Source organism: Anguilla rostrata, chromosome 8, assembly GCF_018555375.3.
Source record: "Anguilla rostrata isolate EN2019 chromosome 8, ASM1855537v3, whole genome shotgun sequence".
NCBI classification, from domain to species: domain Eukaryota; kingdom Metazoa; phylum Chordata; class Actinopteri; order Anguilliformes; family Anguillidae; genus Anguilla; species Anguilla rostrata.
In genome coordinates this window covers 3527443-3551705 of record NC_057940.1, presented here as the reverse complement: position 1 = coordinate 3551705, position 24263 = coordinate 3527443, and the positions used below count along the sequence as shown (strand labels likewise).

General features: G+C 49.1%; 3 protein-coding genes across 3 annotated transcripts in view; 2 read left to right on the top strand and 1 right to left on the bottom strand.

The window, feature by feature from the left end:
• Nucleotides 1-490: 490 nt before the first annotated feature.
• Nucleotides 491-8964, top strand: dhrs1 (dehydrogenase/reductase (SDR family) member 1). The gene is made up of 9 exons (XM_064345874.1): nt 491-853; nt 2074-2220; nt 2749-2892; nt 3504-3583; nt 4142-4274; nt 5179-5325; nt 6192-6261; nt 6450-6530; nt 7173-8964. The coding sequence occupies exons 2-9, from the start codon at nt 2077-2079 to the stop codon at nt 7307-7309; spliced, it is 936 nt and encodes a 311-aa protein (XP_064201944.1). The 5' UTR covers nt 491-853; nt 2074-2076; the 3' UTR covers nt 7310-8964.
• Nucleotides 8965-10408: 1444 nt separating this feature from the next.
• homeza (homeobox and leucine zipper encoding a) lies at nt 10409-18884 on the top strand. The gene is given in 4 exon segments (XM_064345830.1): nt 10409-11711; nt 11869-12083; nt 15786-16467; nt 16470-18884. Coding segments are annotated over 2 exon segments (2229 nt in total). The 5' UTR covers nt 10409-11711; nt 11869-12083; nt 15786-15818; the 3' UTR covers nt 18050-18884.
• Nucleotides 15042-24263, bottom strand: part of LOC135260555 (RING finger protein 212B-like) — a 16544-nt gene continuing 7322 nt past the window's right edge. Inside the window, exons 9-14 of the mRNA XM_064345877.1 lie at nt 23993-24023; nt 23568-23628; nt 23289-23340; nt 22691-22724; nt 22317-22405; nt 15042-15198 (exon numbers count right to left, since the gene is read on the bottom strand). Coding sequence (XP_064201947.1) covers nt 15197-15198; nt 22317-22405; nt 22691-22724; nt 23289-23340; nt 23568-23628; nt 23993-24023 — 269 coding nt within the window. The 3' untranslated portion in view covers nt 15042-15196. The remainder of the gene's footprint in view (nt 15199-22316; nt 22406-22690; nt 22725-23288; nt 23341-23567; nt 23629-23992; nt 24024-24263) is intronic.

The window sequence follows — 24263 nt, the reverse complement described above, 5'->3', positions numbered from 1 at the left end:
GTAGTGAGACTGTAGCTAGTCGGCCACAGAAGGGCTTGGTTATCTAACATGTATCATGCGTTCCTGATTTCACAGTAGTGCAGTATAAAAGGGCCTGCAATCTGTGCTTCTGAGTCGGTCTGATTCTCTGCACATTTGGGAACTGGTTTGCAAAAAAACGCAGTAAGTATTCTATAACTGTTTTTATACAGTCTACGATCTCGATGCACATATCAAATTAAACAAATAGACACTACTTATGACAATTAGAAAATATAGCTCAGAGTTGCTTGAAATGGAAACTGAATTTTCTTAAATTGTGGCACATCAAATTAACAGACACTTCCTGTTACAATTGCAAAATATAGCTCTCAATTCCTTAATTAAAACAATGTGATTTTTGAAAATTCTCCCCATTGATTCACATTCATTTTGCACTTACTGCGCCTTTCTAGCGCCCCCTCTTGGCCATCGATTGGCATATGTTCCCTTTTGGGGAATTCTTTGTCAGCACTCTGATAGGATTATTGGACGACCGAGAAAAGGAATGTTGCCGTTTACTTGTACTTGTCAGGGCTTAAGTAAATTCATTTAATTTAGATTTATAATGTAAGGGTGGTGCATAAGTTGTTTTAACGGTAGGCTATCTTACCGCTTATTGCGTAACGACTTTTTTCTTTTCTTTACCGTAAACCGTGTATTTTCAGAGACTGCTGTTTTACGTTGTGTGCTATAGCCAGAGACCGTAGGGCTATAACGCAGAGCGCGACCTTTGTTACAAATCGCTTGGCAGGCAAATCACGAAACCGCCCCGTTCACAAGTGCACGACCGAAGTTCAACTGTTCAGCTGTTTGACGGCTTGCGCTTGGGAAGGTAAGGTGCACATGCACAAGGTGTTTTGGCAAGTAAGTTTTAGTTTAGGCTGTTGCTACGGAAATGGCAGCGCGATATAATGGAATACCTACCTATTTGACAAAAAAAACTAGTTAAATGACTTGAGAGAAAACACTCCTCGCCGCTGTGGGTTGTTACGTTTATGGTCGTCTTGCTGCGTTGTGGCTAGCCTGTCGTGCGCACGTATGATGCCCCACACTCGCCAGTCAAAGCTAGCTCTCCACGTATCTTGCTAACGACCTAGCCATCTGCTGTGTAGATTGCGTACAATCGACAGATCACCAACACGGGGAAGCCATATCGTTGCCTGTGCTGGTGATGAAATGGAAGAGATCTTTAAATTATTTAATTCGGAAAGTTTTGGCACAACCAGAAAACGGTATCAGAAGGTTGTTACTGAGTAATGACGCACACTCCCACTTTCTAACCGTTGATATTGAATAATATTGCTTCGTTTTCAATTGATGGCGCTATTTCACAAAACCCACTTTTCAGCCAAATCATGGTTGTATAAGATAAAAATGTTAAAACGCATATCTCCTGTAAGTTGAAGCATACCAGTGCCGCTGTTTTTATTTTTATTTTTACATTGTTTCTTTGAAGTAATACTGTTGACTTCAATTTCAGGTCATTTGCTGTGTTCCCGTCCTGTTAGTGTCTTTTGGTTCAACAATTTAAAAGTATGACATGACTGTCCATAGACTCATGCGGAATGGCCTAAATATTAGTTTGCACTGTATTCCGCTATGCACATATAACGCATAACACTAGCCCATTGTCTCATTAAAGAAAAGATGGTTTGTTCAGTGCTGTCGCCATGAGAAAACAAACACGCACACTGAAAAGCCACTGTTGTAAGTCAAAATTTCACGGACAGTGAGTCGGAGGGCTTCAAAAAAGAGGTTATTTATTTTTGTCATCTAACCATATGACCATATGGTTTAGGGTGGGCCAGGGCCACCTAAACTGTATCCCGTCACGCTCATTTATCTTGGCGGAACTTCCACACCCCATTGTAAATGCCCACCTAGCTAGTTCTGGCCCATCTATTTCTATACAAGCCCAACTATATCAATATTTCTACATTGCTGTTAGGGATTTGCGTGTAGGGGCATTGGTATGTCTCTCTCTTTCTCTGTCCCTGCCTCTCACTCACTATTTTCTTTATTTTTATTTTTCTGTTATTCTGTCGTTTCCAGTCGATGGCACTCTCTGGGTGGATATGTCTGGTTACAGGGGCCTCCAGGGGTATTGGGAAAGGCATTGCCCTGCAGCTGTCCGAGGCCGGAGCGACGGTCTACATCACTGGCCGCCGGGAGAACACCTTACAGGAGACAGCTGTGGAGGTGCGTTTACGGCGGCCATTTGAGTGAGGTCGGACAGTGACTGCCATTTGAGTGAGGTCGGACAGTGACTGCCATTTGAGTGAGGTCAGAAAGTGGTAGTTATTTACATGAGGCCAGATGGCGGTGGCCATTTGAGTGAGGTCGGACATTGACGGCCATTTGAGTGAGGTCAGAAAGTGGTAGTCATTTACATGAGGCCAGATGGCGGTGGAGGTCAGACAGCGATTTCTATTTGTGTTCAGAGTCGTGGTGAGAGGGTGCTTGTGTTTATTGTGACATGAGAGAGGGTGCTAATTTCTGAAAACACCTGAATACTGTCCTCCATGTTGTAGATTTTGACTTATGTTTTTTAAGCTTTTTAATTTCTCGCTCGATTTCTCTTCCTCACTGATGTGTCTGCAACTCTCATCTCTAAGCCTCTCTCTCTCTGTCTACCTCTCCTTCTCCTGCTTTTTTTTTCCCCCACCCGGACTTTTATCTGTTTTAACCTGCCTGTCAGTCACACTTCACCTCCCATCCCATTGGCAGGTAAAGGAGAGGGGCGGGGGCTGCATACCAGTGGTCTGTGACTCATCAAAGGAGGATGAAATCAAAGAGCTCTTTGAGCGAATCAACCGTGAGCAGAAAGGAAGACTGGACATCCTGGTCAACAACGCCTATGCAGGCGTGCAGGTCAGTGACATCATCAGACTGAGCCAGTTGTTGCAGGGGTAGCGTCGTAGATAACGACAAGGGAACTGGGCTAATAAGCCAGAAGTTTTTTTTTTTTAACTCATGCTTTTATTTTATACTAGAAGTTGCAGGTTAAATGTCCAGGTAAGGCACAGCTAAACATTACCCTCAAATAAAATCAAATCAATTTTATTTGTGTTGTAATTTTTACGTAATGTCACAATAATGCTTCAGAGAGTAGCAGAGAAAGAATAAAAACCAGGTCTGAACCCCCAAACAGCAAGCACTTGATGTAAAAAAAAAAAATAAATAATAAAAAATAATAATAATAATAAAAAAAACACAAAATAAAAAAACTCCCCAGTTGGGGAAAAAAACCCTTGATGGGAAATAATCAATGGGGGAGCCCCATCCTCCACTGGCTAGCCTGGTAAAATTGTGCTAAAATGGATGTAATAGAAATGTAATAAGGGATCTATCACAGTAACTAAAATAGGTTCAGCAGGTTACAGTTGAGGCGATAAACTGTAACTATATCCTGCACTGCTGTCATTTTAAAAAATCCACTCGGAACTAAAAAATCTAAGATTGCTTTTTTTGTGATTGTGCAGGCGATATTTGAAAGCATGGGGAAGAAGTTTTGGGAAGTGGACCCCTCCATGTGGGACTGTGTCAACAATGTAGGCCTCAGGTACAAAGAGAGAATGAGAATTATAAATCTATTTACAGTTTAGTCAACTGGCCAACGCTTTTATCTAACGTGACTTACAAAAAAGTGAAATTAATATGGTGAGAAAAAAACCACAAGGTGAAATCATGAATACCGGCAAAAAGAGACAAATTGCGCCTAGATTAAAAGTCTAAATAGACAACAAATGAGACAGAAAGAGGGAGAGAGAGAGGGAATGGGAGAGAGAGGTGTAGAGCAGGGTTGGGCAGTACTGAACCTGGAGGGCTGGTGTGTTTGCAGATTTTTGGTTCCACCAGTTAACTTGGCTAAATTGCCTAATTGGCTGAACATACCAACTTTGGTTCTCTTTTGTAGGGTAGATCACAGTACAGTGTTTCATACAGGAACGCGAGAACAGTCTTCGGCTGTCATTTGTGCGCTTATCGAGAAATGTAGCTAAAATGCCAGGCCATGTAAATGCTGGGACTAATTAAGTCATTGAGGCCAGAAGTTGCCTACCTCTGGTGTAGAGTATGGCCTGTTAATCAGACTGACTGCATTTTCCCTCCTGTCCTCTAGGGGGCACTACTTCTGCACAGTGTACGCTTCCAGGCTGATGGTGGCGCAGGGCCGGGGGCTGATTGTGGTCATCTCCTCCATGGGGGGGCTGCGGTACATTTTCAACGTGCCCTATGGTGTGGGAAAGGCAGCGGTGGGTACCTGTCTGTCGGACTGGAACCGCGTGTGATTGTTTCACATGCAGGGGCAGCGCAGTGCTAGCCATCGCACACGACTTCACTGACCCCGTTCTCTCTGTACGCACGCTCGCGCTCTCTCCTCCAGAGCTGTACATCTAAGCTCCAACACCCGTCCGTTTGTTTCTTACCTCCCGCTCCCGCTCCTCTCTGCTTCTCTCTCACCGTCCTCTTCACTTCACTTCAGTCCAATCCAAAATGGTTCATAGGCATGGCATACCAATGGAGGCACGGTCAGCAATCCTGCCACCCTCGGAAATGTGTTTATTAAACATGGTTCCCTCCCCTCTCAGTTAAATTCTGTTTCACTCTCTCTCTCCTTCCCTCTCTCCCCCCTCCATCCCTCCCTCCCTCTCTCTCCTCCCTCCCTCCTTCTTCCTCTCCCACCTTCTCTCCCTCCACTCTCTCCCTCTCTGTCTCTCTCCCTCTCTCTCCCTCCCTCCCTCTCTCTCTCTCTCTCTCCTCCTCCCCTCCCCTCTCTCTCTTCTCTCTCCCTCCTCTCCTTCCTTCAGTCCATCCATGTCTCTCTGCATACCTCCTCCACTCCCTCCCACCCTCGTGATTCTTCCCTCCCTCTCTTCCTTCTGTTTCTCTCTCTTCCTCCCTCTTCTCCCCTCCCTCCCTCCCTCTCTCCTCCCTCCCTCCTTCTTCCTCTCCCACCTTCTCTCCCTCCTCTCTCCTCTCCTCCCTCCTCTATCTCCTCCCTCCCTCTCCCTCCCTCCCTCTTCCTCCCTCCCTCCTCCTCCCTCTCCCTCCCTCTCTCCCCTCTCTCTCCCTCCCTCTCTCTCTCCTCCTCTCTCCCTCCCTCTCTCTCTCTCTCTCTCCTCCCTTCCTCCTCCCTCCTCTCTCTCCCTCCCTCAGTGTGATAGGCTGGCTGCAGACACGGCGGTGGAGCTGAAGAGGACGGGCGTTACGTCGGTCAGCCTGTGGCCTGGTGCGGTGAAGACGGAGCTGATCACTCAGTTTGTCGAGAGCGAGACTTCAGTCAGCGTGTCCCCCCGCACGCAGGTGGGCAACGAGGGCTGTGTCTGTTTCTGGTTTCCATGCCAACGTCTGGCTTCGATTACCCGATCAGCCCGAACATTTGCGCCATCTGACATTTTAAGGTGGGACACATTACACGGTTTTTCCGATCGTGCCGTAAGCGACACTGAAAAGACTGAGAAGCGCGAGTTTAACTGACGCAGATTTCCAGTCTCTTCTGTCAAGCACACGAAGGTGGAGACTAGACGGATGCAGTTCTCTCGCGAGAAACGCGATTCTTCTTATTCTCGCACCGAAACAAACGTGGAGCCCGTACAGCTGTCAGCTGTCGGTTTATTTGCGCTAACTTGCAGAGTCAATACTGTACCAGACACTCTTCGTTTTTTTATCGCTCCAGAAAGCACGTTCATTCAGCTCAGCCAGCACCCCAGAACCTGCACGTGCACCGGCCCTCCAGAACTGGCACTGCCCGCCCCTGCCCCGGGGTGCCCCGGACACGTGCTCACCCGTTTGAGCTGGGGTGGAGAAGGGGGTGGCGTTGGGTCAGTTTACTGCCCATCGGAATGACCCTCTTTTGAGGAGACGCTTCGCTGGTCTCCCTTGATATTAGGACACTGGAGGGGGGGGGGGGGGGAGGACACGAAGATCGGTATCCGGGGCACAGAGGAGACAAGGTGGTAGTGGAGGAAAGGAGGGTGCTTTTTTTTTTTTAGAGTACTGGGCGACCCGTGTGGCGACTGTGACCCGGTGCAATAGTGGATGGGGTCCTGACAGAAAGAGGCATTCTTTTAGGAGTAAAAATCAACCCTGTGACAAATGTTTAGAAATATAAATGGAACTAATTTAGGTTGTAAGTGGTGTAATTCAATGTCTGTCTGTCGCTCTGTTAGCTGAAAGACATATTTGCCAGTGGAGAATCCCCAGAAGTGAGTGGAAAATGCATCGTTGAGCTTGCCAAAGGTAGGCAGTTTCCCTTGTGTGTGTGTGTGTGTGCATGCGTGTGTGTGTGTGTGTGTTTGTGCATGCGTGTGTGTGTGTGTGTTTGTGCAGGCGTGTGTGTGTGTGTGTTTGAGCTTTTGTTTTGAGCTCTGGTTTTGTCTGAATTGTAAAATGGCGGACATGCCTGGTTTCCCTTTCCTGTTTTACAGACAAGAACCTGATGTCATTTACCGGGAAGGTTCTGATGACCTGTGACCTCGCAAGGCGCTATGGGATACGGGATATTGATGGTAAACTGATGATGGTGATGGTGATGATGATGATGGCCCCATGCTCCAGGCTTGTGCCTCTTCACTGTAAACCTGGTGAAAGCAGCCATATAGTGAGGGAGACAGTATCTTCAAATCTCTTGAGGTTTAGCCATTGGGTTCTGAGAGCATGGTGATGATGATACCGTTGACAATTATAATTTTTAAAAAAGATTTACAGAGCAGAGACTAGAAATTTTGTTTCACAGACTGTAAAAGTCTGTAGTTTAATTTGGCGCCTCTGTGGTGCATGTAGTTTTTATCATTTGCTCTAAATTACATTACAGGCTTTTAGCAGATGCTCTTATCTAGAGCGACTTACACAACTTTTTACACTGCATCCATTTAAACAGCTGGATATATACTGAAGCACTGCAGGTTAAGGGCCTTGCTCAAGGGTACTACGGCAGCGTCCTACCCGGGAATCGAACCTGGGACCTTTAGGTTCCAAGACCAACTCCATTACATTACATTACATTTATTTAGCAGACGCTTTCATCCAAAGCGACGTACAAAAGTGCATGTCATGGTGTGCGTGTGTGCGTGTACATATTAATTGCGTGAATATAATCTTTGTCATGCTCTCTCTCTCTCTCTCTCTCTCCCTCCCCCCCCCCTCTACAGGTCGCCATGTGACCGATTACACCTCCCTCAGTTTCCTCCTCTCCCAGGTGCCCTACCTGTCCTGGCTCTCGGCCCTCACCCCCTCCTTCCTGCGGGTGCCCCGCTTCATCCTCACCCTCGCTGGAGGGCATTTCTAAGAGCCCCCCCACCCCCCGTGCGGGGAACAAAGGGCGGAGCAGACTCCCAGTTTTTCACCCAAAGGTGGACACGTCATCTTTGGGGCCACAGTGGCCCACAGAGGCCACAGTGGGTTATTAAAAAAAATTTTGGAACTGTAGTTATTTGTCAGAGAATATGCCTTTTTTTCTAATATGTGGTAATCAAGTGACCGGGCAGGACAAAGTCATTGGATGTCACCTGTCCATTGTAAATGGACAGTGCACAGGTAGCAAATCAATCCCATCGTGGACCAATCAGGTCAGGCTGTGTCAAATAGAAGGGGTTGCACGTGAAAACTTGGGATACAGAAATATTAACCAGTTTACAATAAACAATGCAGTTTTGTATGGGTTTTCAACAGGTGTTCCGTGGACCCCTGGGTGTCCTTGAAGGTACTGCTGGTGGGGCCTCTGCCCAGATGTGATATGCATTGCCTACACAGTGCCATGAAGTGTTTGCCCCCTTCCTGCTTTCCTCTATTCTTGCATATGTGTCACACTGAAGCAAAGGAAAAGTGAGTAAACAGACACAAAACATTTTTTAAAATAATTCTTTCATTTAAGTAAAGTTTTATGTTCATCTCACATTTGCAAAAAGCACCTGGATGATCCCCAGGATAATGTTCTATGGACAGATGAGTCAAAAGTCAGCTTTTTGGATGCCAAAGGTCCCATTATGTCTGGTGTAAAGCAAATGCAGCACTTCCCAGTAAGAACATCATAACAACAGTTAAACACAGTGGTGGTAGTGTAATGGCGTGGGGATGCTTTGCTGCCTCAGGACCTGGAAGACTTGCCACTATTGAAGGAACAACAAATTCTCGTCTATACCAGAAAATTCTTAAGGAGGCCGTCTGGTCATCTGTCCATAAGCTGAAACGTAATCGGGGTATGCGGCAAGACAATGATCCGAAACACAAATGCAAGTCCACATCTGAATGGCTGAAAAGAAACTAAAAGTTTTGGAGTGGCCTATTCAAAGTTCTGACCTGAAACCAATAGAGATGCTGTTGCAGGACCTGAAATTAGCAGTTAATGCTCAAAAACCAACTGATGTGTCTGAATCAAAGCAGTTCTGCAAATATAGTTGGGCTAAAATTTCTCCACAGCGATGTGAACGACTGATCAATTTATATCAATTAAGTTTAAGGGGGCAACTTACTTTTTTCGCATGGGTGATATGGGTGTTTGAAGTTTTTTTCATAACATGAATGAAATAATCATTTTAAAAATGTGTCTTTACTCAGGTTCCCTTTGTCTAATATTACATTTTGTGTAAAGATCTGAAACCAGCGTGACAAATGTGCAATGAAGGAAATCAGGAAGGGGGCAACTACTGCAAGTCCCATGGATGTATTTGATCCTGGGTGGGGGACCAAAAATGGGGACCTTGGCAACTAACAGAGAAACTGGGTATATCATAAGCATACAGTGAGAGATTTTGCACTCTGACATTTGATAGGAGGGGATAATTTTCAAGTTAAGCCAAATATTATTGGCCCCAGAGGCATCTAAATTATGAAAATCTTTTTATGATTAACCAGGGAAGTAGCAACCCTATTCTAACAAGCTTTCTTACTTCTACACACTAATTTATACTGTACTGGTAATAAAATAATATATCAGAAATATAATTTGTGTCCCTGTAAAATGATGTTCAGACTCACTCCAGAACCGCCGTTCAAGATTTTGCGTCGTTTGAGGCTAAGTGAATTAAATACTATGAAACAACATTAATTTCGGAAATTAGGCTTTATCATGTGTAACGGAATATCAGTAAACGTTCCAATTTTCCTCCACTCCCTTGAGAATATGGACAGGACATTACAATGTTTTTATTACAAAGACAAATCACTCGTATTTCATTTTACCCAGGTTAGCTGCGTGTGTTTAAAAATATTATGTCTGGTCTTGGGACCAACGTCCTTATTTTGGAATGCCATCTTTTCGATGCGGTTTAATGTTTCTCTTATCAATTCATATTGGATGTAATTCATGACCGGTCCGGTGATATTGTTATGATAGGCCAGAAGATACCGGTTGTTGCAGTCGGGCTGTTCTGCACATTTCCACGGCCTATACCCTGTTCTGGCTCAAACTCTCTTCGGTTGATCTGTGGGCTAAAAGGACCGTTACATGCAGGGGAACTGGGTTAAGGGGAAGGAGGGTGGCTTGGAGTAGTCGCCTGTGTATTTCGTAATGCCATCTCCCATCGTTCTGTGCTATCTATCAATTTCTGGAAAAGTTTGACAGGTGTAGATCCTGGTGCAGGCGTCTTTATCGATGCCACATTTTCCAAGTTAGGAAAGAACCATTACGTCTAGTCTTGTGCACGTACTAGCTGTATGGCTCGACTGCACCGTTAGCTAGCTAGCAAGCTAGTGAGTCACGCCAGGCCAAGGCCAGTCGGGTGACCGTCCGACGCACTGCCCTTTCCTGACAAAGATGGCGGTGCTTGTCGCTGGCAGGCCAGCCCTGGCATGAGCTCAATTCAAACCCTCACACGCGAAGACACGCCCACACAGCCTCCTCCTCCTCCCCCTCCTCCAATCTCCGCCTTGTCCGAGACACGGATACACCCACTCCCCCGTCACCCCGGGAGATAGGGGCCTAGTTTCCCGAGTTTCCTTATCCTCAGCCTAGCCTCGATTTGGCCGGACAGGGGAAAACACTTTGGGATTTCCAGAACAAAAGCAAGCCACACGAACAGACGAGCGACGCAAGCAGCACCAAAGAAACGCGTAATATTTTTTGTTTTGTTTTGTGCAACTCAAAATTTCAAGAAATCAACTTTAACTTTTGCCTCCTACACTTGGTTGGAATTAAGGGAAATAAAGTTCCGTATCAGTTAGGGCAATTTATCAGCTGAAATTAGCTGCGAAATTATTGTACCGAAACAACCCGTGGCGAGACCCGAGGAATCTAGTACGGACATAAAAGCGACACGGGGCCAGAGAGTTATTGTTGTCGCTTTATTGTGTCTGAAACTTCGGACTGAGTTGGGGGAGAGGGGAGAACTACGCGGATAAGGAAAAGCCAAAGTGTTAAACCACAGTACATTAATTCGGTAAGTTTGTTTTGTGCGTTACTGGAGCGTGTCGGGACTATGCGCCTGTGCACTCCGGCACTGGCTAGTACCAGTTATACTGCTACGCCACAAAAGACCAAGTGAAACGGGGTCGCATTGTTAGCTGTTGACATTGTTGTGGACCTCCACTTGAATTAGTCTTATTTCTTTGCCGACGGTCAATTAAACTGAAAGCCTTTGGTTATTTTCACTCCGTGTGTGACTGGTCTTTACATATGGCAACGTCAGTTCGTTAGCTAGCCATCTAGCATTATTCTTGAAACGGTTTCAGTAATCAACCCACCGAAGAAAGTAACACGCAGTAAAAGAACGCTGTTATTCCCTTTTGTTTGTTGGCGACGCAGGCTTGTTTTGGACAACTCTCTGAACTCTAACCTTATATTTATCTGGCGAAATACTATTTTCAGTTTAATTTAAATTAAGAAAGTGGCTAGCTGGCGATGTCGAATTTCCCAGAAAAAAATCACTGGTTGTTGACTAGATCACCAAGTTTTGGTTGTTTGAAAACAAGTAGCCAGCTACCCAGCAAGCTGTCCAACGGTTTATGCTAATCATCATAGCAAGCTTGCTTCGCATTACCAGCAGAGCAGAAAATTAGCTTACAGGTCTGCTAGTTCCACGGACACACGCTGGTTAGTTGGCTATGAAAACGGAATTTAAGGAATTGTCAACACTTGTCATGATTTAACGAGAATCCGAATACCTTGTGACTTATGGTTGGAAAATCGCGTCAAAGCGGACGTTCTTATAAAGCAGCTAGCTAACTGGGATAAACACAGCATAGAAGTCCACTAAACAGTTAGTTTGTTTACTCTGGCACAACGTTACCAGGCGAAGATTACGGCAAGAATTATAATCCTACCCAATAACGGCAAAAAACATAAAAACAAATCAAATCATGACATTTCAGCTGTTCGCCTAGCAATGGGGCACTTGGAACTCAGTCGCCTTGCTATAGCTCTGAATTGATTGTTTTTTGTCGCTCCAGCTGCGAACAAATGTGGAGCAGCTGCAACAATCCTGGTTTCCCCGCAGGCTCGCGATAGCGCACGGACGGGCAGGTGTTTGAGGCTCGTGCGGCGCTGTCAGTAGCGCTTTCTACGCCGCGAGGGAAGCATTGTCTGTGTTTACCGTTAACGTGCACACGCTGCCTGGAATAAGTCTAACTGATTTAAATAAATTAAATTAATGTCGAACTCTTAATTAGGTAATAAAGAGGAAGGTAGTCCTTGGCACAGAAGTTGGCTTTTTACACTGTGTGAAGCTGTTTCCGTCATCTGATTTTCATACTCGGTATGTGAATAATGTACAGCTTCTGTCGTTGTTTGTGCTGAGTTACTCCATTCACTTCCCAGAAGTTAGTCGTTCAGTCACTTTGTTTATGCTGCATTGATCCACTGGCTGCAGTGTCTGTGATGGCGTACTCACCCGCAGTGGTATTCTCCCATAGCACAGGGGTTGTGTTGAACAACACTGCCTCCTGCTGGGGAAGGGGGGAAACTACTACACCAGACCCACGGACGGAGGGAGAGCGAGAGAGGTGAACGGGACTACAGAAAGGGCAGAGGGACATCAGACCCCACCCACCCCCCCTCCCCAAATTTCCTCTTTGTGGAACTAGGACCAAAAACGAAGACCCAGATCAGGAAAGGGTCTGGAGTTGAGGTGAGTTCCGTTTAACATTGCTACGGTGTAACTACTGCATCCTGGAACCACTGTCTGTATGCACGCGTGTGAGGGAGGGAGCCATTTGTCAGCACGCGACTGAAGGTGCCCAAGTGACAGAGGCTGACACGGTGCCCTGCAGTTAATGCAGCGCTTCATTGCCCCTTCATCGAGCTCCTCCCCCTGCTCCCAGTGCCACCTTGCATCAAAGTCCAGGGAGTGTTTTTCTGGCAGCTCTCTTGAGGTTTTAAAAAAAAAAAAAAAAAAATGTGCTAAGGAAGGATTTGTTTGTGTTTCATCACTGCAAAGCTGATTTCCAGCCACTCTGAGTCATGGCACTGAGTCATTAGAGCGCGTCAAGCGAAATTCCCCCCCGCTCCCCACAGCCTCAGAGGCAGTGTGAGGTCAGAGGTCATGTTGCACAATAAAGAATGTCCCTTCGCCGTCACAAGTTCCTCACGATGGCGGCGTTGTTAAAATGGATGCCTCCAGAGAACGTGAGACGTGGGGGCTTTCGAGGGGGAAAGTTCTGTGCGTAATTATGATGTAATGCTCGAAGTGGGTGTGGAAGGTTAACTGGATGATGGTGATTTTTATAAAACGATTCAGCCATCTTGCATTACAGTCAGAACGGGGCAGTCACAACACCCATTCTTCTACATATCCTCCGCCTGTCCAGGTTGAAATCGATACACTTTTGTGATACGGGGGTAACCAAGCCCACTCTTGAGTTAGGTAGTGACACGTAGCTGAGGCGTGTTTCAGATTCCCGGTGTGAAAAGTAAGCGGGCCTCTAACTTAGGCCTGAGGTGTCCCTGTCTATGTTGGTTTGTGTTCCAACCGCAGATGCAATCCCAGAATTTTAGCAAGCTGTTCATTTTTTTTTTTTCTTGATTGCACATTTAATGTTTTGAGGGATTATTTACCCTCTTAAGCCATATTGTCAGAAATAGATATGTCCCGTATTCACATCGTGCTTATTGTGCGATGCTGCAAACAATTACATAAAAAGGTTTAAAAAAAAAAAAAAAAATGTAATAAAATAACTGATCAAATTAAGACCGGGGTGAAATCATAGGCTACTAATTGGTGAAAGTGTGGACGCATGGGCACTGAAACTAACCATTTGGTAGACAATGCAGAATTCGGACAAATCAAATGAAAACAAGCCAAACCCGACTTGTATTAAGTTTAAGGAAAAAGTTATGGAAGAACATGAAACGCGTGTTTCCAACAACAAGCGATCAAGCGGGATATTGGTTGCAACAAAAACTAGCGTGCGAGGGAGGTCCCCAGGTCTGTGTTTGAGAACCACTCATCTAGACAACCTCAACTTGGGAGAAAAACAAGCGGAAGGCCTAAAATATTCATCACATAAATTTAGGGTAGTTTCTCTTTGTGTTTGAACTGTATTTTTACTTGAAATGTATTTTGTATATCAGTATTGCTGTTCAGCGTCCATTCCCAATACTAATGAGTCAAAGGTGATAATTTGTTTTTATGTCTATGCCATGGTTTTTACCTCTTCTGAGACGTTGTGGGACATATAGTTGAAGGCCTCCCAACTCAATTTCGGACAAGTCCCCCCCCCTCAAATCCACAACTTTGCAATACGACGCCATTTTGAAAAACGGAATTGGGGCCTTGCTTTCTTAGTTTCCTCTCTCCGGGGTCAATGGCTGTGAACCATTATCGGTGAGGTGGGAATGTGTGAAGGAGCTGAGAAGTCCCGTTCGTCCCTGCCGCTCGATGTTGTCGAGGAGCGGTGTTGTTTTTCTCCACGCTCTCCCGCCGATTGTTTTTCACCTCTCCGCTCGATGCTGTAGGACGGTGTTGTTTTTCTCCACCTCCCCCGCTCGATGCTGTCAGGACGGGTTGTTTCTCCACGCTCTCCGACTCCGATGTTGTCGAGGAGCGGTGTTGTTTTTCTCCACGCTCTCCCGCTCGGTGTTGTTTTTCTCCACGCTCTCCGGTCGATGTTGTTTTCCACGCTCTCCCGCTCAATGCTGTCAGGAGCGGTGTTGTTTTTCTCCACGCTCTCCCGCTCAATGCTGTCAGGAGCGGTGTTGTTTTTCTCCACGCTCTCCCGCTCGATGTAGTCGAGGAGCGGTGTTGTTTTTCTCCACGCTCTCCCGCTCGATGTTGTCGAGGAGCGGTGTTGTTTTTCTCCAAGCTAGAGGTGCAGTTGGGCAACTGCAGTGTACGGAACCGCGCTGACTTGCTTAATACCAGGAGTGCGATCGTCGGTGGGAAGATTACTGCCGTCTGTGTGTGTGTGTGTGTGCATGTGCGCGTGTTTAGCATTTGGTGAACTTGGACTATTTGGATGAGTTGGTTAAATAAACAGCCGGGCTGTTAGGCCAAACTGTGTGGTGCTAATGGAGCTTGAAAGGAAAGCTGGAGGCGTGAAGCCCCCGGGTGTTTTTACGGCTACCTTTTCACAGCTAGCATAGCTAGCTTCTTTTTTTTTTTTTTCTTTTCTTTTCTTTTTTTTTTCTCCACATTCGCTGCCAGAACAAATGCTGTCGTTCTGCTGCGAGCTGGTGGTGTGAACTGAGTGGAAATTAAGATGGTCAGTTGACCAAGAGTTTTTATCACCACACTGGCCGACCTGCTGTTGGCAGAATGAAAATGGAAGATTGAGGGTGGAATTTGATACGAGGCTTTTTGCTTTTCACTTGGCGAAGTATGCCACGGGTCCTTTTATTTACAGAGCTAACATGTCTGTTTTCTGCCACTTTCGAGGCAGTTTAACTTCCGTGAAGCAACTTCAGATCACTTTGGACCAACGGAAAATGATAATTTCACACACTGTTTAACTTCTAAGAGCCCAACAAGAACCCTAAGAACCAGTCCTTACAGCACAGTTCAAACTAATTCTAATTAAAGTGCAAAAAATTACAGTCACGCTACGGAAAGGTTTCAGGAAAACAACACATTACATTTTTGATTTAAAAAAAAAAAAAAAAAAAAAAAAAAAACTTTTCTCATTTGTCTCAACAGAAATGCTAAAGTACAACGGCATGGCTAGTAACGTCGGCACGTTTGCGTCGCAGCCTCAGTGAGACCCGGTCTTCTGTGTAGAGCTGTTCTTTTTCGGCTGGCCCCTTTCACTCTGGAAGAAAGAAAGGAAGAAGGGGGGGCGGGCGGGGGCGGGGGGGCGGGGGGGAGGGGGGGGGGGTGAGAGACTGGCCGCCCTCGTTCGGGTCTGTTAAAGACCGTGACAACAGCCCCGGTTTCCCTAACACCTCCTGTCCCTCTGCTCCAGCGGGACAGCTGGGCCCTAACTGCGCATAATAAGCTGCTAGCGATGCTAGGCATTAACAACTTCAAAAATTTTCAGTTTAAAGACTAAGTTCTGTTCAGTAAAGTATTTGTTGAAATCTACCCTGCCCACAACCTTTTGTTGTTTGGTAAATAAGACTGAGGGGGGGGGTTAAATAAGACTCTGCTGGTGGGGTGGGGTGCGTGGGGGGGGGGGGGGGGGGGTCGGTATCTCTGGCACTGCCCTGAGTTGATGTTTTGCATTCTGAATACTTGAAGCATGAAGATTCCCACATGTGTGTGTGGAAAAACTTGCCATACGTCACACAGACGTTCTGACAGCCACACACACACACAGAATTAGACATGCACACACACACGCGCACACACACACTACTGAACGTGTGGCTGAAGCTGTGTTCTCTCTCTCTCTCTCAGCAGCGAGCGAGGGGTGGAGGGGTGACCAGTCGGATGGCGGCACACGCGGAGCGGGACAGGGGGGTCAGGATGGACGTCGGCCCGCAGCCTTTCAGAGGGGAGGGGCGCAACGCCGCGCCCCGGTCTTACCGCGGGTCGCACCCCAACGCCAACGGCAAGCCGGCCCCGCCCTCCGAGCACGCCGCGGCGGCGGACGGCGGCAGCAGCACGGGCACGGGCGCCGGCGGCGAGGGGGGCGGAGCCAACGGCAACGGCGTGGCGGTCAGCTTCAGCACCAACCACAACTCGGTGGTGTGCCTGCCGCTGGTGTCAGAGGGCCTGAAGCTGGTGTGGACGCAGTCGGACCAGACGCGGCAGCTGGACTGCATCCCCGAGCTGGTGCAGGCCTTCAACGTCTTCCCCTACCCCAGCTCCCGCGAGGTGGCCTCGCTGGCCCGCGGCTGCGCCCTGCCCCTGGACAAGGTCAAGGTCTGGTTCATGGTGCAGCGCATCAAGTACGGCATCAGCTGGGCCAGCGAGGAGATCGAGGAGACGCGCCGCAAGCTGGCGGGGGGCGCCGACCGATTCGGGGCGGCGGCGGGGGGGGGAGCCGCCGCCGCCGAGCCGGGCCGCCGCAGCGAGGACGAAGAGCTGGACCCAGAGGAGGAGGAGGAGGATGAAGAGGAGGAGGAGGAGGGTGGGTGGGGAGGGAGGAGGCCGGAGTGGCCGCCCTGCCCGCGCCCCACCCCAAGCGGCCCAAATGCGAGCCGGCGGAGCCCCCGGCCCGCCCCCACTTCCGCTCCTCCCTCCCGCCCCCGCAGGACTCCTACTACTACCGGCCCCCGGCGGAGGCCCCGGGGCCCCTGGACTCGCCGCCCGGGGCCCCCCGCCGCGCCGGCCGCTACAAGAAGTCGAAGGCGCAGCTGGCGGTGCTGCGCTGCAGCTTCCTGCGGGAGCACTGGCCGGCGGAGGCGGAGCTGCGGCGGCTGCAGGAGGAGACGGGCCTCGGCCGCAACGACATCCGCAAGTGGTTCAGCGACAGCCGCTACCAGCTGAGGAACGGCCGCGGCTCCGCCCCCTCCCCAGGCTCCGCCCCCTGCCCCGCCCCGCCCCCGACGCCCCCCGCGCCCGCCGGCGCGAGCCGGAACGGCCACGCCCACGCCCACGCCGCCCACCAGCTCCAGCCGCTCCCCCTCATCGCCCGGCAACCGCAGGGCGGGGCCAGGGGAGGGGGCGGAGCCCGCGGGAGGGTCGCCCGTAGCAACGGGGCGGGAGACGCCAGCTTCTTTGAGAACTTCCTGTCCAGCAGCCTGGAGGCGGTGAAGCAGGAGCACCTGGCGGCGGCGGGGATGCCGACGGAAGTGAAGGCGGAGGCGGAGGTGGAGGAGGAGGACGATGATGACGATGATGAAGATGGGGTTTTATCATTGGAGCACTCGGCAGAGATTGAGATGAAGGAAGAAGAGGAAGAAGAGGAGGAGGATGCGAGTGAGGAAGAGCAGCCTCTCCAGCTGATAGGAAACCGTGGCGACCTGGAGGCCCAGCAGCGTCCAGCAGCAACGGCCTCTTCCCCATCGCCCTCCCCCTCCCCCTCCCTCCCTCACAAACGCACCCTCACTGGGGCCACCCGCTCCACCAAGCCTGCCCCCGCCGCCCTTTCCAGCACCCCCTCCACCACCCCGTCCACCACCACCACAACCACCACGTCTTCCGCCGCCTCTTCCTCGTCCTCCTCTTCCTCATCCTCTTCGTCGTCGTCCTCCTCCTCCTCCTCCTCGCCGGTGCTGACGGCGGCGGGCCGGCCGAGGAAGACGAAGGCGCAGCTGGACCTGCTGAAGCAGCACTTCCTGCGCTGCCAGTGGCCGAAGAGCGAGGACTACACGCGGCTGGTGGAGCTGACGGGGCTGCCGCGCGCCGACGTCATCCAGTGGTTCGGCGACACGCGCTACGCGGTGAAGAACGGGCAGCTGCGCTGGGTCCGCGGCGTGCGCGACCGCTTCATGGCCGAGCTGGCCGCGCAGCAGGGGGGCGGGGCCGGGGGCGGGGCCTCCCGGGGCGGCGGCGGGCGCAAGCGCAAGCTGCAGGAGAACGGGGGCGGCGACGCCGCCGCCGCTGCCGCCGACACCGGCCCTCTGCAGGCGTACCGGCGGCAGACCGGGGCGCTGCAGGAGAAGGACCTGGACGCCCTGTGCAGGAAGTCCCGCATGAGCTACCAGCAGGTGCGCGACTGGTTCGCCTCGCAGGAGGGCGCCGCGTCCGACGGGGAGCTCAACGTCACCGACTGAGCCGCCGCTGGGGGGGGAGGGGCCGTGCGGAGGGGAGAGGGGGGCAGTGTCTCAGCTCCACCTCCCCTGGTTTTTGGATTGTGTTTGGGCTTACGGCCATCCGTGAGGAGGACAAAACGGCTCTGGTAGAGACTTCCGCGGTTTCATGTTTGTGACGCGTGTGTGTGAGCGCGTGTGTGTGTGTGTGTGTGCGTGCGTGAGTGTACGTGTGTGTGCGTGTGTGTGTGCGCGCGCGTGTGTGAGAGGCGACACACTGCAGGCTCGTCTCAGGGCAAGGTGTCGAGTCGTACTGCTGCCCTCCCTCCCGTGCTGCAGAAACTCTGGAGCCCCCTGCTGGTGGAACTGCGGAACTGAGCTGCCCGTGTACACTGGTTTTAAAGAATGTCTCTCTGCTTGTTTGCTGCCATTTCCTTTTTTCGTTTTGTTGTTTTTGTGTATATATATATAATGTAACATTTAGAGTTCCAAAAATTTTGGTTTGTACTGGAGCCCAGTATAAGTAGCACAGCAATAACTTGTTGAAATGTAGAGAGATTACGATGCTTCCCTTAGTCCTTTTATTGTTTATTTTTTGTTTTTTTTTAGGTACTCTAGCGTAGCTAGTGGAGAATTATCTGGAAGGAGAGGAGCTGAGGGTGTTAAGGCAGAGCTGATCCAGGCTTTTCATTACTGAGAGGAGAAGCGGCCGACTGCGTTTCCGTTCACTACGACCCTGTCTCACGCAATGTATTCGTTACTGTATAGCCGTGTAGATTTTTTTTTGTGTTGCACTTCAAATTTGGACCTCTATATTTTAGATGCCTTGTTGTTCATTAAATTCTTTTATAAGCCTGAATCTTTTTTTTCTCCCCCTTCCCCTGCCATTCTTCAGCATGTTTAAAAAAAAACAGAGTTTCCGGTCTCTGTGGGTGTGCCGGTGTGCGTGCGAGTGAGTGTGTGTGTGTGTGTCGGTGTGTGTTAGTGTGTGCGTGCATGCATTAGGGCTGTCAAAAACCATTCGAAGTTCGAAAACTTTTCGAAAATCTTGTTTTTTTTTTTAAGTTCGAACCTAAATTTGAGCATTCGAATATTGGTTTTGGATCCCGCGTTTTGTAATTAACATGAATATACAGGCTTAATTTCATGCGGCGAATCATGTTCATGCACGCTAAGTTCATTTCCTGTGCTAACGTTACTTTCTCTGTCAACAAAAAAACGTTCTGCCCTGGATCCAGAGCAAGTGGATCGTCTGGTTTTCCTTGCCAATAACCTCCGGTGATACTTTCAGCTCCATGGACCCCTAACGTTACTGGTCAGCTAGCCTCGCGAGCCAGTCTCTTTTTTTCACTTCGTTCAACAGATCTGGTCAGCTAACAATTTAGGCTAAATAATGTTCTCATGGCAGGCTATGTTTCCTTTCTGTTCTGAAGATTTTGATAAAATTGGATGATGAAAGAAGTTAAACTAAACAGAGTAAGTAATTTATGTTGTTTTAGGCTACAGTTAGTTTGAATAGTTTTTGTGTTAAGAAATAAACAGGGATTTCCTATAAACAATCATTTCCCTATTATTCTGATTAATAAATGCCGAGTTGTGGCAAATTACATCCACGAGAAAGTGCTTTATTCATTTGCGCATGAGGCTATAGAAACTGCAGGGGGCTCATTTATAAAACGAACTTGCGTGCATACGCCAGTGAGGCCCCAGATGTAGTAACCTAGTATGAAAGTTCACCGATGTCCTCTATTCTACTGCCCGCTTGTGGAAAATAACGCGCAGGCCAGTTTAGAGGGAGCGTCACGTGCATATTGCGCCCGACAATAAGCAGCTTATTTTTGTGAATTATAGGCAAGTGATATTCGAATATATTTGAACTCTAACTAATTACAAAAGCTAATATTCGAACTCAATTTCATGGCACTTTTGACAGCCTTAGCGTGCATGCGCGTGTGTGTGTGTGTGTGCGTGCGTGCGTGTGTGTGTGCCGGTGTGTGCCGGTGTGTGCGTGTGTGCGCTGCTGTAATGTGTATCCAAAGACGCTGAAGTCTGAGCTGCACCGTTGCATTTCGCAGAGCGTTTCCGGGCAAGTTTTCGCCCCCCGCTTTCGCTCCGCGTTGGGAATGTTCCCGTGGTCGCCCCCCCCCCCCCACCGGTGCTGTAATGGAGCACACCCCCCCCCCCCCAATACACTACAATAAAATACTGGGAAAATATGAAGAATAATGATGTATTATTATTGCAGCATTCAGGTACTGCAGTGTATTTTCTAAAATATATATATAATATGATAATTTAAAAAAAGCATTACTGTGAAATGTATTTTCCCAAAAAAAATGTCCACGTTATACGATATGTGGCAATAGACTCCATTTCAGTCTAGGGGACAGCACTGTGTGACATCACTGCCGCTGGCACGGCCGGCACTGCCACGGTCTGGTTTGGGTTCTGGACGGCAGGGCGTGTCCGAGCCGGCGATGGTTCCACCGCCGCGCCCAGAAATCCGCTGCCAGTTCAGAACGCGCGTCAGGCTAAACTTTGCAAAAATCTGGCGAGACATCACGTTAAATTTCTTCCGTCTCTGAGGACAAAAAAAAAAAAAAAAAGTCTGTTTTCTGATGATCCGTCACGTTAAGTCTTCCCCCTCTGAACTGCGCTGGTGGTCGTGTGGCTTTTTCCAGTTTTGATTCCCTTTCCTCCGTGTGTAACTGTTATTGGGGGGACATCGTGGCCTCTGTGTGTGTGTGTGTGTGTGTGTGTGCGTGTGCGTGTGTGTGTGGTTGATAAGAGCCGGAACTAACGCTGGTCCTCTGACCTCCCTGTGGTTGGTCCCCAAGTGCGCGCACACACTTGGTTAAATACACTGGATCTAACCGTACAGAAATGCGAGGCTGATTTGCCGGGTTTTCAGACCACTTATCCACAAAATGGAGCACTACACCAGGGTGCCGAGCTGCGACTCTTCATTCAGTATTTGCGACCCGTCCCCCCCCAAACGCCCGGTTCCAGTGGGGAACCAGTCTAGTTATTCTACGTCTAGCTAGGAGTGCCGTTAACAGCTGCCGTCACAGTATTGCTGCAGAGCGCATACATTACATTACATTACAGGCATTTAGCAGACGCTCTTATCCAGAGCGACTTACACAACTTTTTACATGGCACTTTACATTGTATCCATTTATACAGCTGGATATATACTGAAGCAATGCAGGTTAAGTACCTTGCTCAAGGGTACAACGGCAGTGTCCTTACCCGGGAATCGAACCTGCGACCTTTCGGTTACAAGCGCAGTTCCTTACCCACTGTGCCACACTCCGTCACTCCGTCACACTCGGTGCACACCGAGCATACAGCTTGGTGTGCACCTTTGCTACAGCTTCGCTTTGTTAAAATGTTTTACTGTTGGAATTTACAGACCAGCGTTCGCTGTGCTTACCGTTGAACTCCACCCCCCAGTGGTTGGTTGGAATGGGGGGGCGGGGGGGGGAGCGCAGTGAAGATGCATCCTACTGAGTTTAAATCTGATTTAATTTATTTTTGTAAGCCTGCTCTCCTTGTATAGCACTGTAGGTGCCCCGGGGGGTGGGACGGAGGGACGGTCCCGCACAGCCTTTTCTTAACCAGGCTGAACTCTGACCCTTGACCCTCTGACCCTCCCCCATCACTAAAATAAACTAGCTGGAAGATGAGTTTTTAAATTCTGATTCTCCCTGCGGTTTGTGGGGGGAGCCCGTGTGAACGGAGGGGGGTTTATGTAGCTCCGCTCTGATTTCTGTACAGGGGCTCCTTTATCCCTGACCTTTAACCTCTGACCTTTAGAGAGGTGAGATGATCTGTGCTGGATTAGAGGGTGCCGGGTCAGGGGATGTCTCCCCCTGTTGACCGGAGGTCAGAATGCTGGCTTTTGGGTTTAACGTGCTCTTCCCTGGGAGGAAACACCCTTTTGTGTTGGACTGGACTTTTGTACCGTTTTGTTTTTTCTATTAAACTTGAACAAACTACAGCTGATGTTTGTGTTTTTTTTTTCAGATTATATTTGAGCAAGTGCATGTGTTTGTGTGTATGTCTGTATTTGTGTGTGTGAGTGTGTGTGCTGATATGTGTGCGTGCCTGTGTGTGTGTGTGTGTCTGTGTGTGTGTCTGTTTGTGTCTCTGCCTGTATGTCAGTGTGTGTGTCTGTGCCTGTGTTTGTGTGTGTGCCTGTATGTTGTCTGTGCCTGTGTGTCTGTGCCTGTGTGTGTGCGTGTCTGTGTGTGTGCGCATGTGTGCTTGCGCGTACGTGTGCACTCACAGTTACCAGCGAACTGGGTCCATGGTGTGGGGGAGTGCAGTCGTAACATGGATCCAAACTGGAAAAAGCTGGGGGTCGCAGACTCTTGTCTGTAAAAGAGAGAGAGAGAGGGAGTGACCAGTGTGTCCACTCAGAGAGAGAGAGAGAGTACACTTGCATAGCTGTGTCAGTGTCTTGTCAAAGAAAAAGTGTTAGCTTGTGTGTCCAAATAGTTTCTCCTTGTCGTCTCCTGTCACTAGGAGAGGATCCCTGCCCAAGTCTGCTCCTACTTCACTGCATAAAACATTGGAAGTGGACGAGATCGGTAGCAAGTCACTCTGGATAAGAGCGGTTGTCTGTGTATCTCCTGAGAGAGAGAGTGTGTGCTTGTGTACCTGTGAGGTGTGCCCAGATGGCCAGTTGGGGTGCCTGTAAGGGAGAAAGAGGGCACATTTATTTGCTGTGGTAGACACTGGTAATGGATGAACACACACACACTTACACTCACACACACACAAGCCCTTTGCCCCCAATAGTGTGAGGGTGAGTTTGAGTGACAGTACCCAGCATTCCACACTGCAGTCCCAGGCCCTTGTCCAACTGTGCTCCTGCTGCAAAACTAATAATAATAATAATAATAATTTAGCAACAGTAAAACAGTTGGAGATGGGCCTGGGACTACAGAATGTGGAATGCTGGGTACTCTCACTCACACTCACAAGCTTTCTTTGCAAATACACATTTTTGGGGCCCCAGTCTATTAGGAATATTGTTCCTTTATTGATGATGAATTTGTCTGGTACAAGGGAAGTACATGATCAGATGGATTCTGATTGATTGCTGCAGCTGGTTTATGTCTGCCTTTCGTTGAATGCAGGAGTGTGCTTATGTTATCTCTCTCTCTCTCTCTATGTATTCCACTGCTTCCTGCAGCTGATGTGATCAGTGTCCCTGTGTGGGGCACGGTTGCTGTGGTAACGGGGTGTGACTCACGGGGGTCCTGCAGAGAGCTCAGGCTGGAGAGGGAGAAGGCGGAGCCAGGAGTCTGAAAGACAGAGAGGCGCGGGGTCAGTACAGGGGTCTGGAGACATGGATGGGGGGCACGGGGGGGGTCAGTACAGGGGTCTGAGACATGGATGGGGGGCGGGCGGGGGGGGGGGGGTCAGTACAGGGGTCTGGAGACATGGATGGGGGGCGGGGGGGTGTCAGTACAGGGGTCTGGGCTGGGCCCTGGGGAACACAGCGGGGGGGTTTCACTAGGGTTTCACTCACCACAGGGCCATGTGAACGACCATCTCTGAGTCTCTCCATGGGCTCCCCTGAGCCAGGGTGGCTGGAACACACACACATGTATGAACACACACACACATATACACACAGTTAAACACATGTATACACACAGAAACACTGACACACACATATACACACAGTTAAACGCATGTATACACACAGAAACACTGGCACACACTCACACACACACAAATGAGCAAAATGAACGTACTGGAATTTATAGCCATGGATGAGGCGGTGCAACAAATGTGTGTTTGCGAATGTGTTTCGTGAGTGTGTATGTGCCCTTGTGTATAGGAGTTTTGCAAGGGTTTTGTGTGATTGTGTGTGTGCGTGTGTGTGCGCGTGTGTGTATGTGTGTGGTGAGTGTGTGCGTGTGCGTTGTGAAGGTCGTGTAGTACCAGTACCTGACATTACAAATTCGCAGACGGGGAGTAACTGAGGGCAAAGAGCGACAGCATTAATACTCCTCACAAGTGCATACACACACACACGCACGCACACACACACACACGCACGCACACACGTATGCACATACACACACACACACACACACGCACACACACACACACGCACGCACACACGTATGCACATACAGACACACACACACGCACGCACACACACACACACGCACGCACACACTATCACATACACACACACACACACACACACACACAC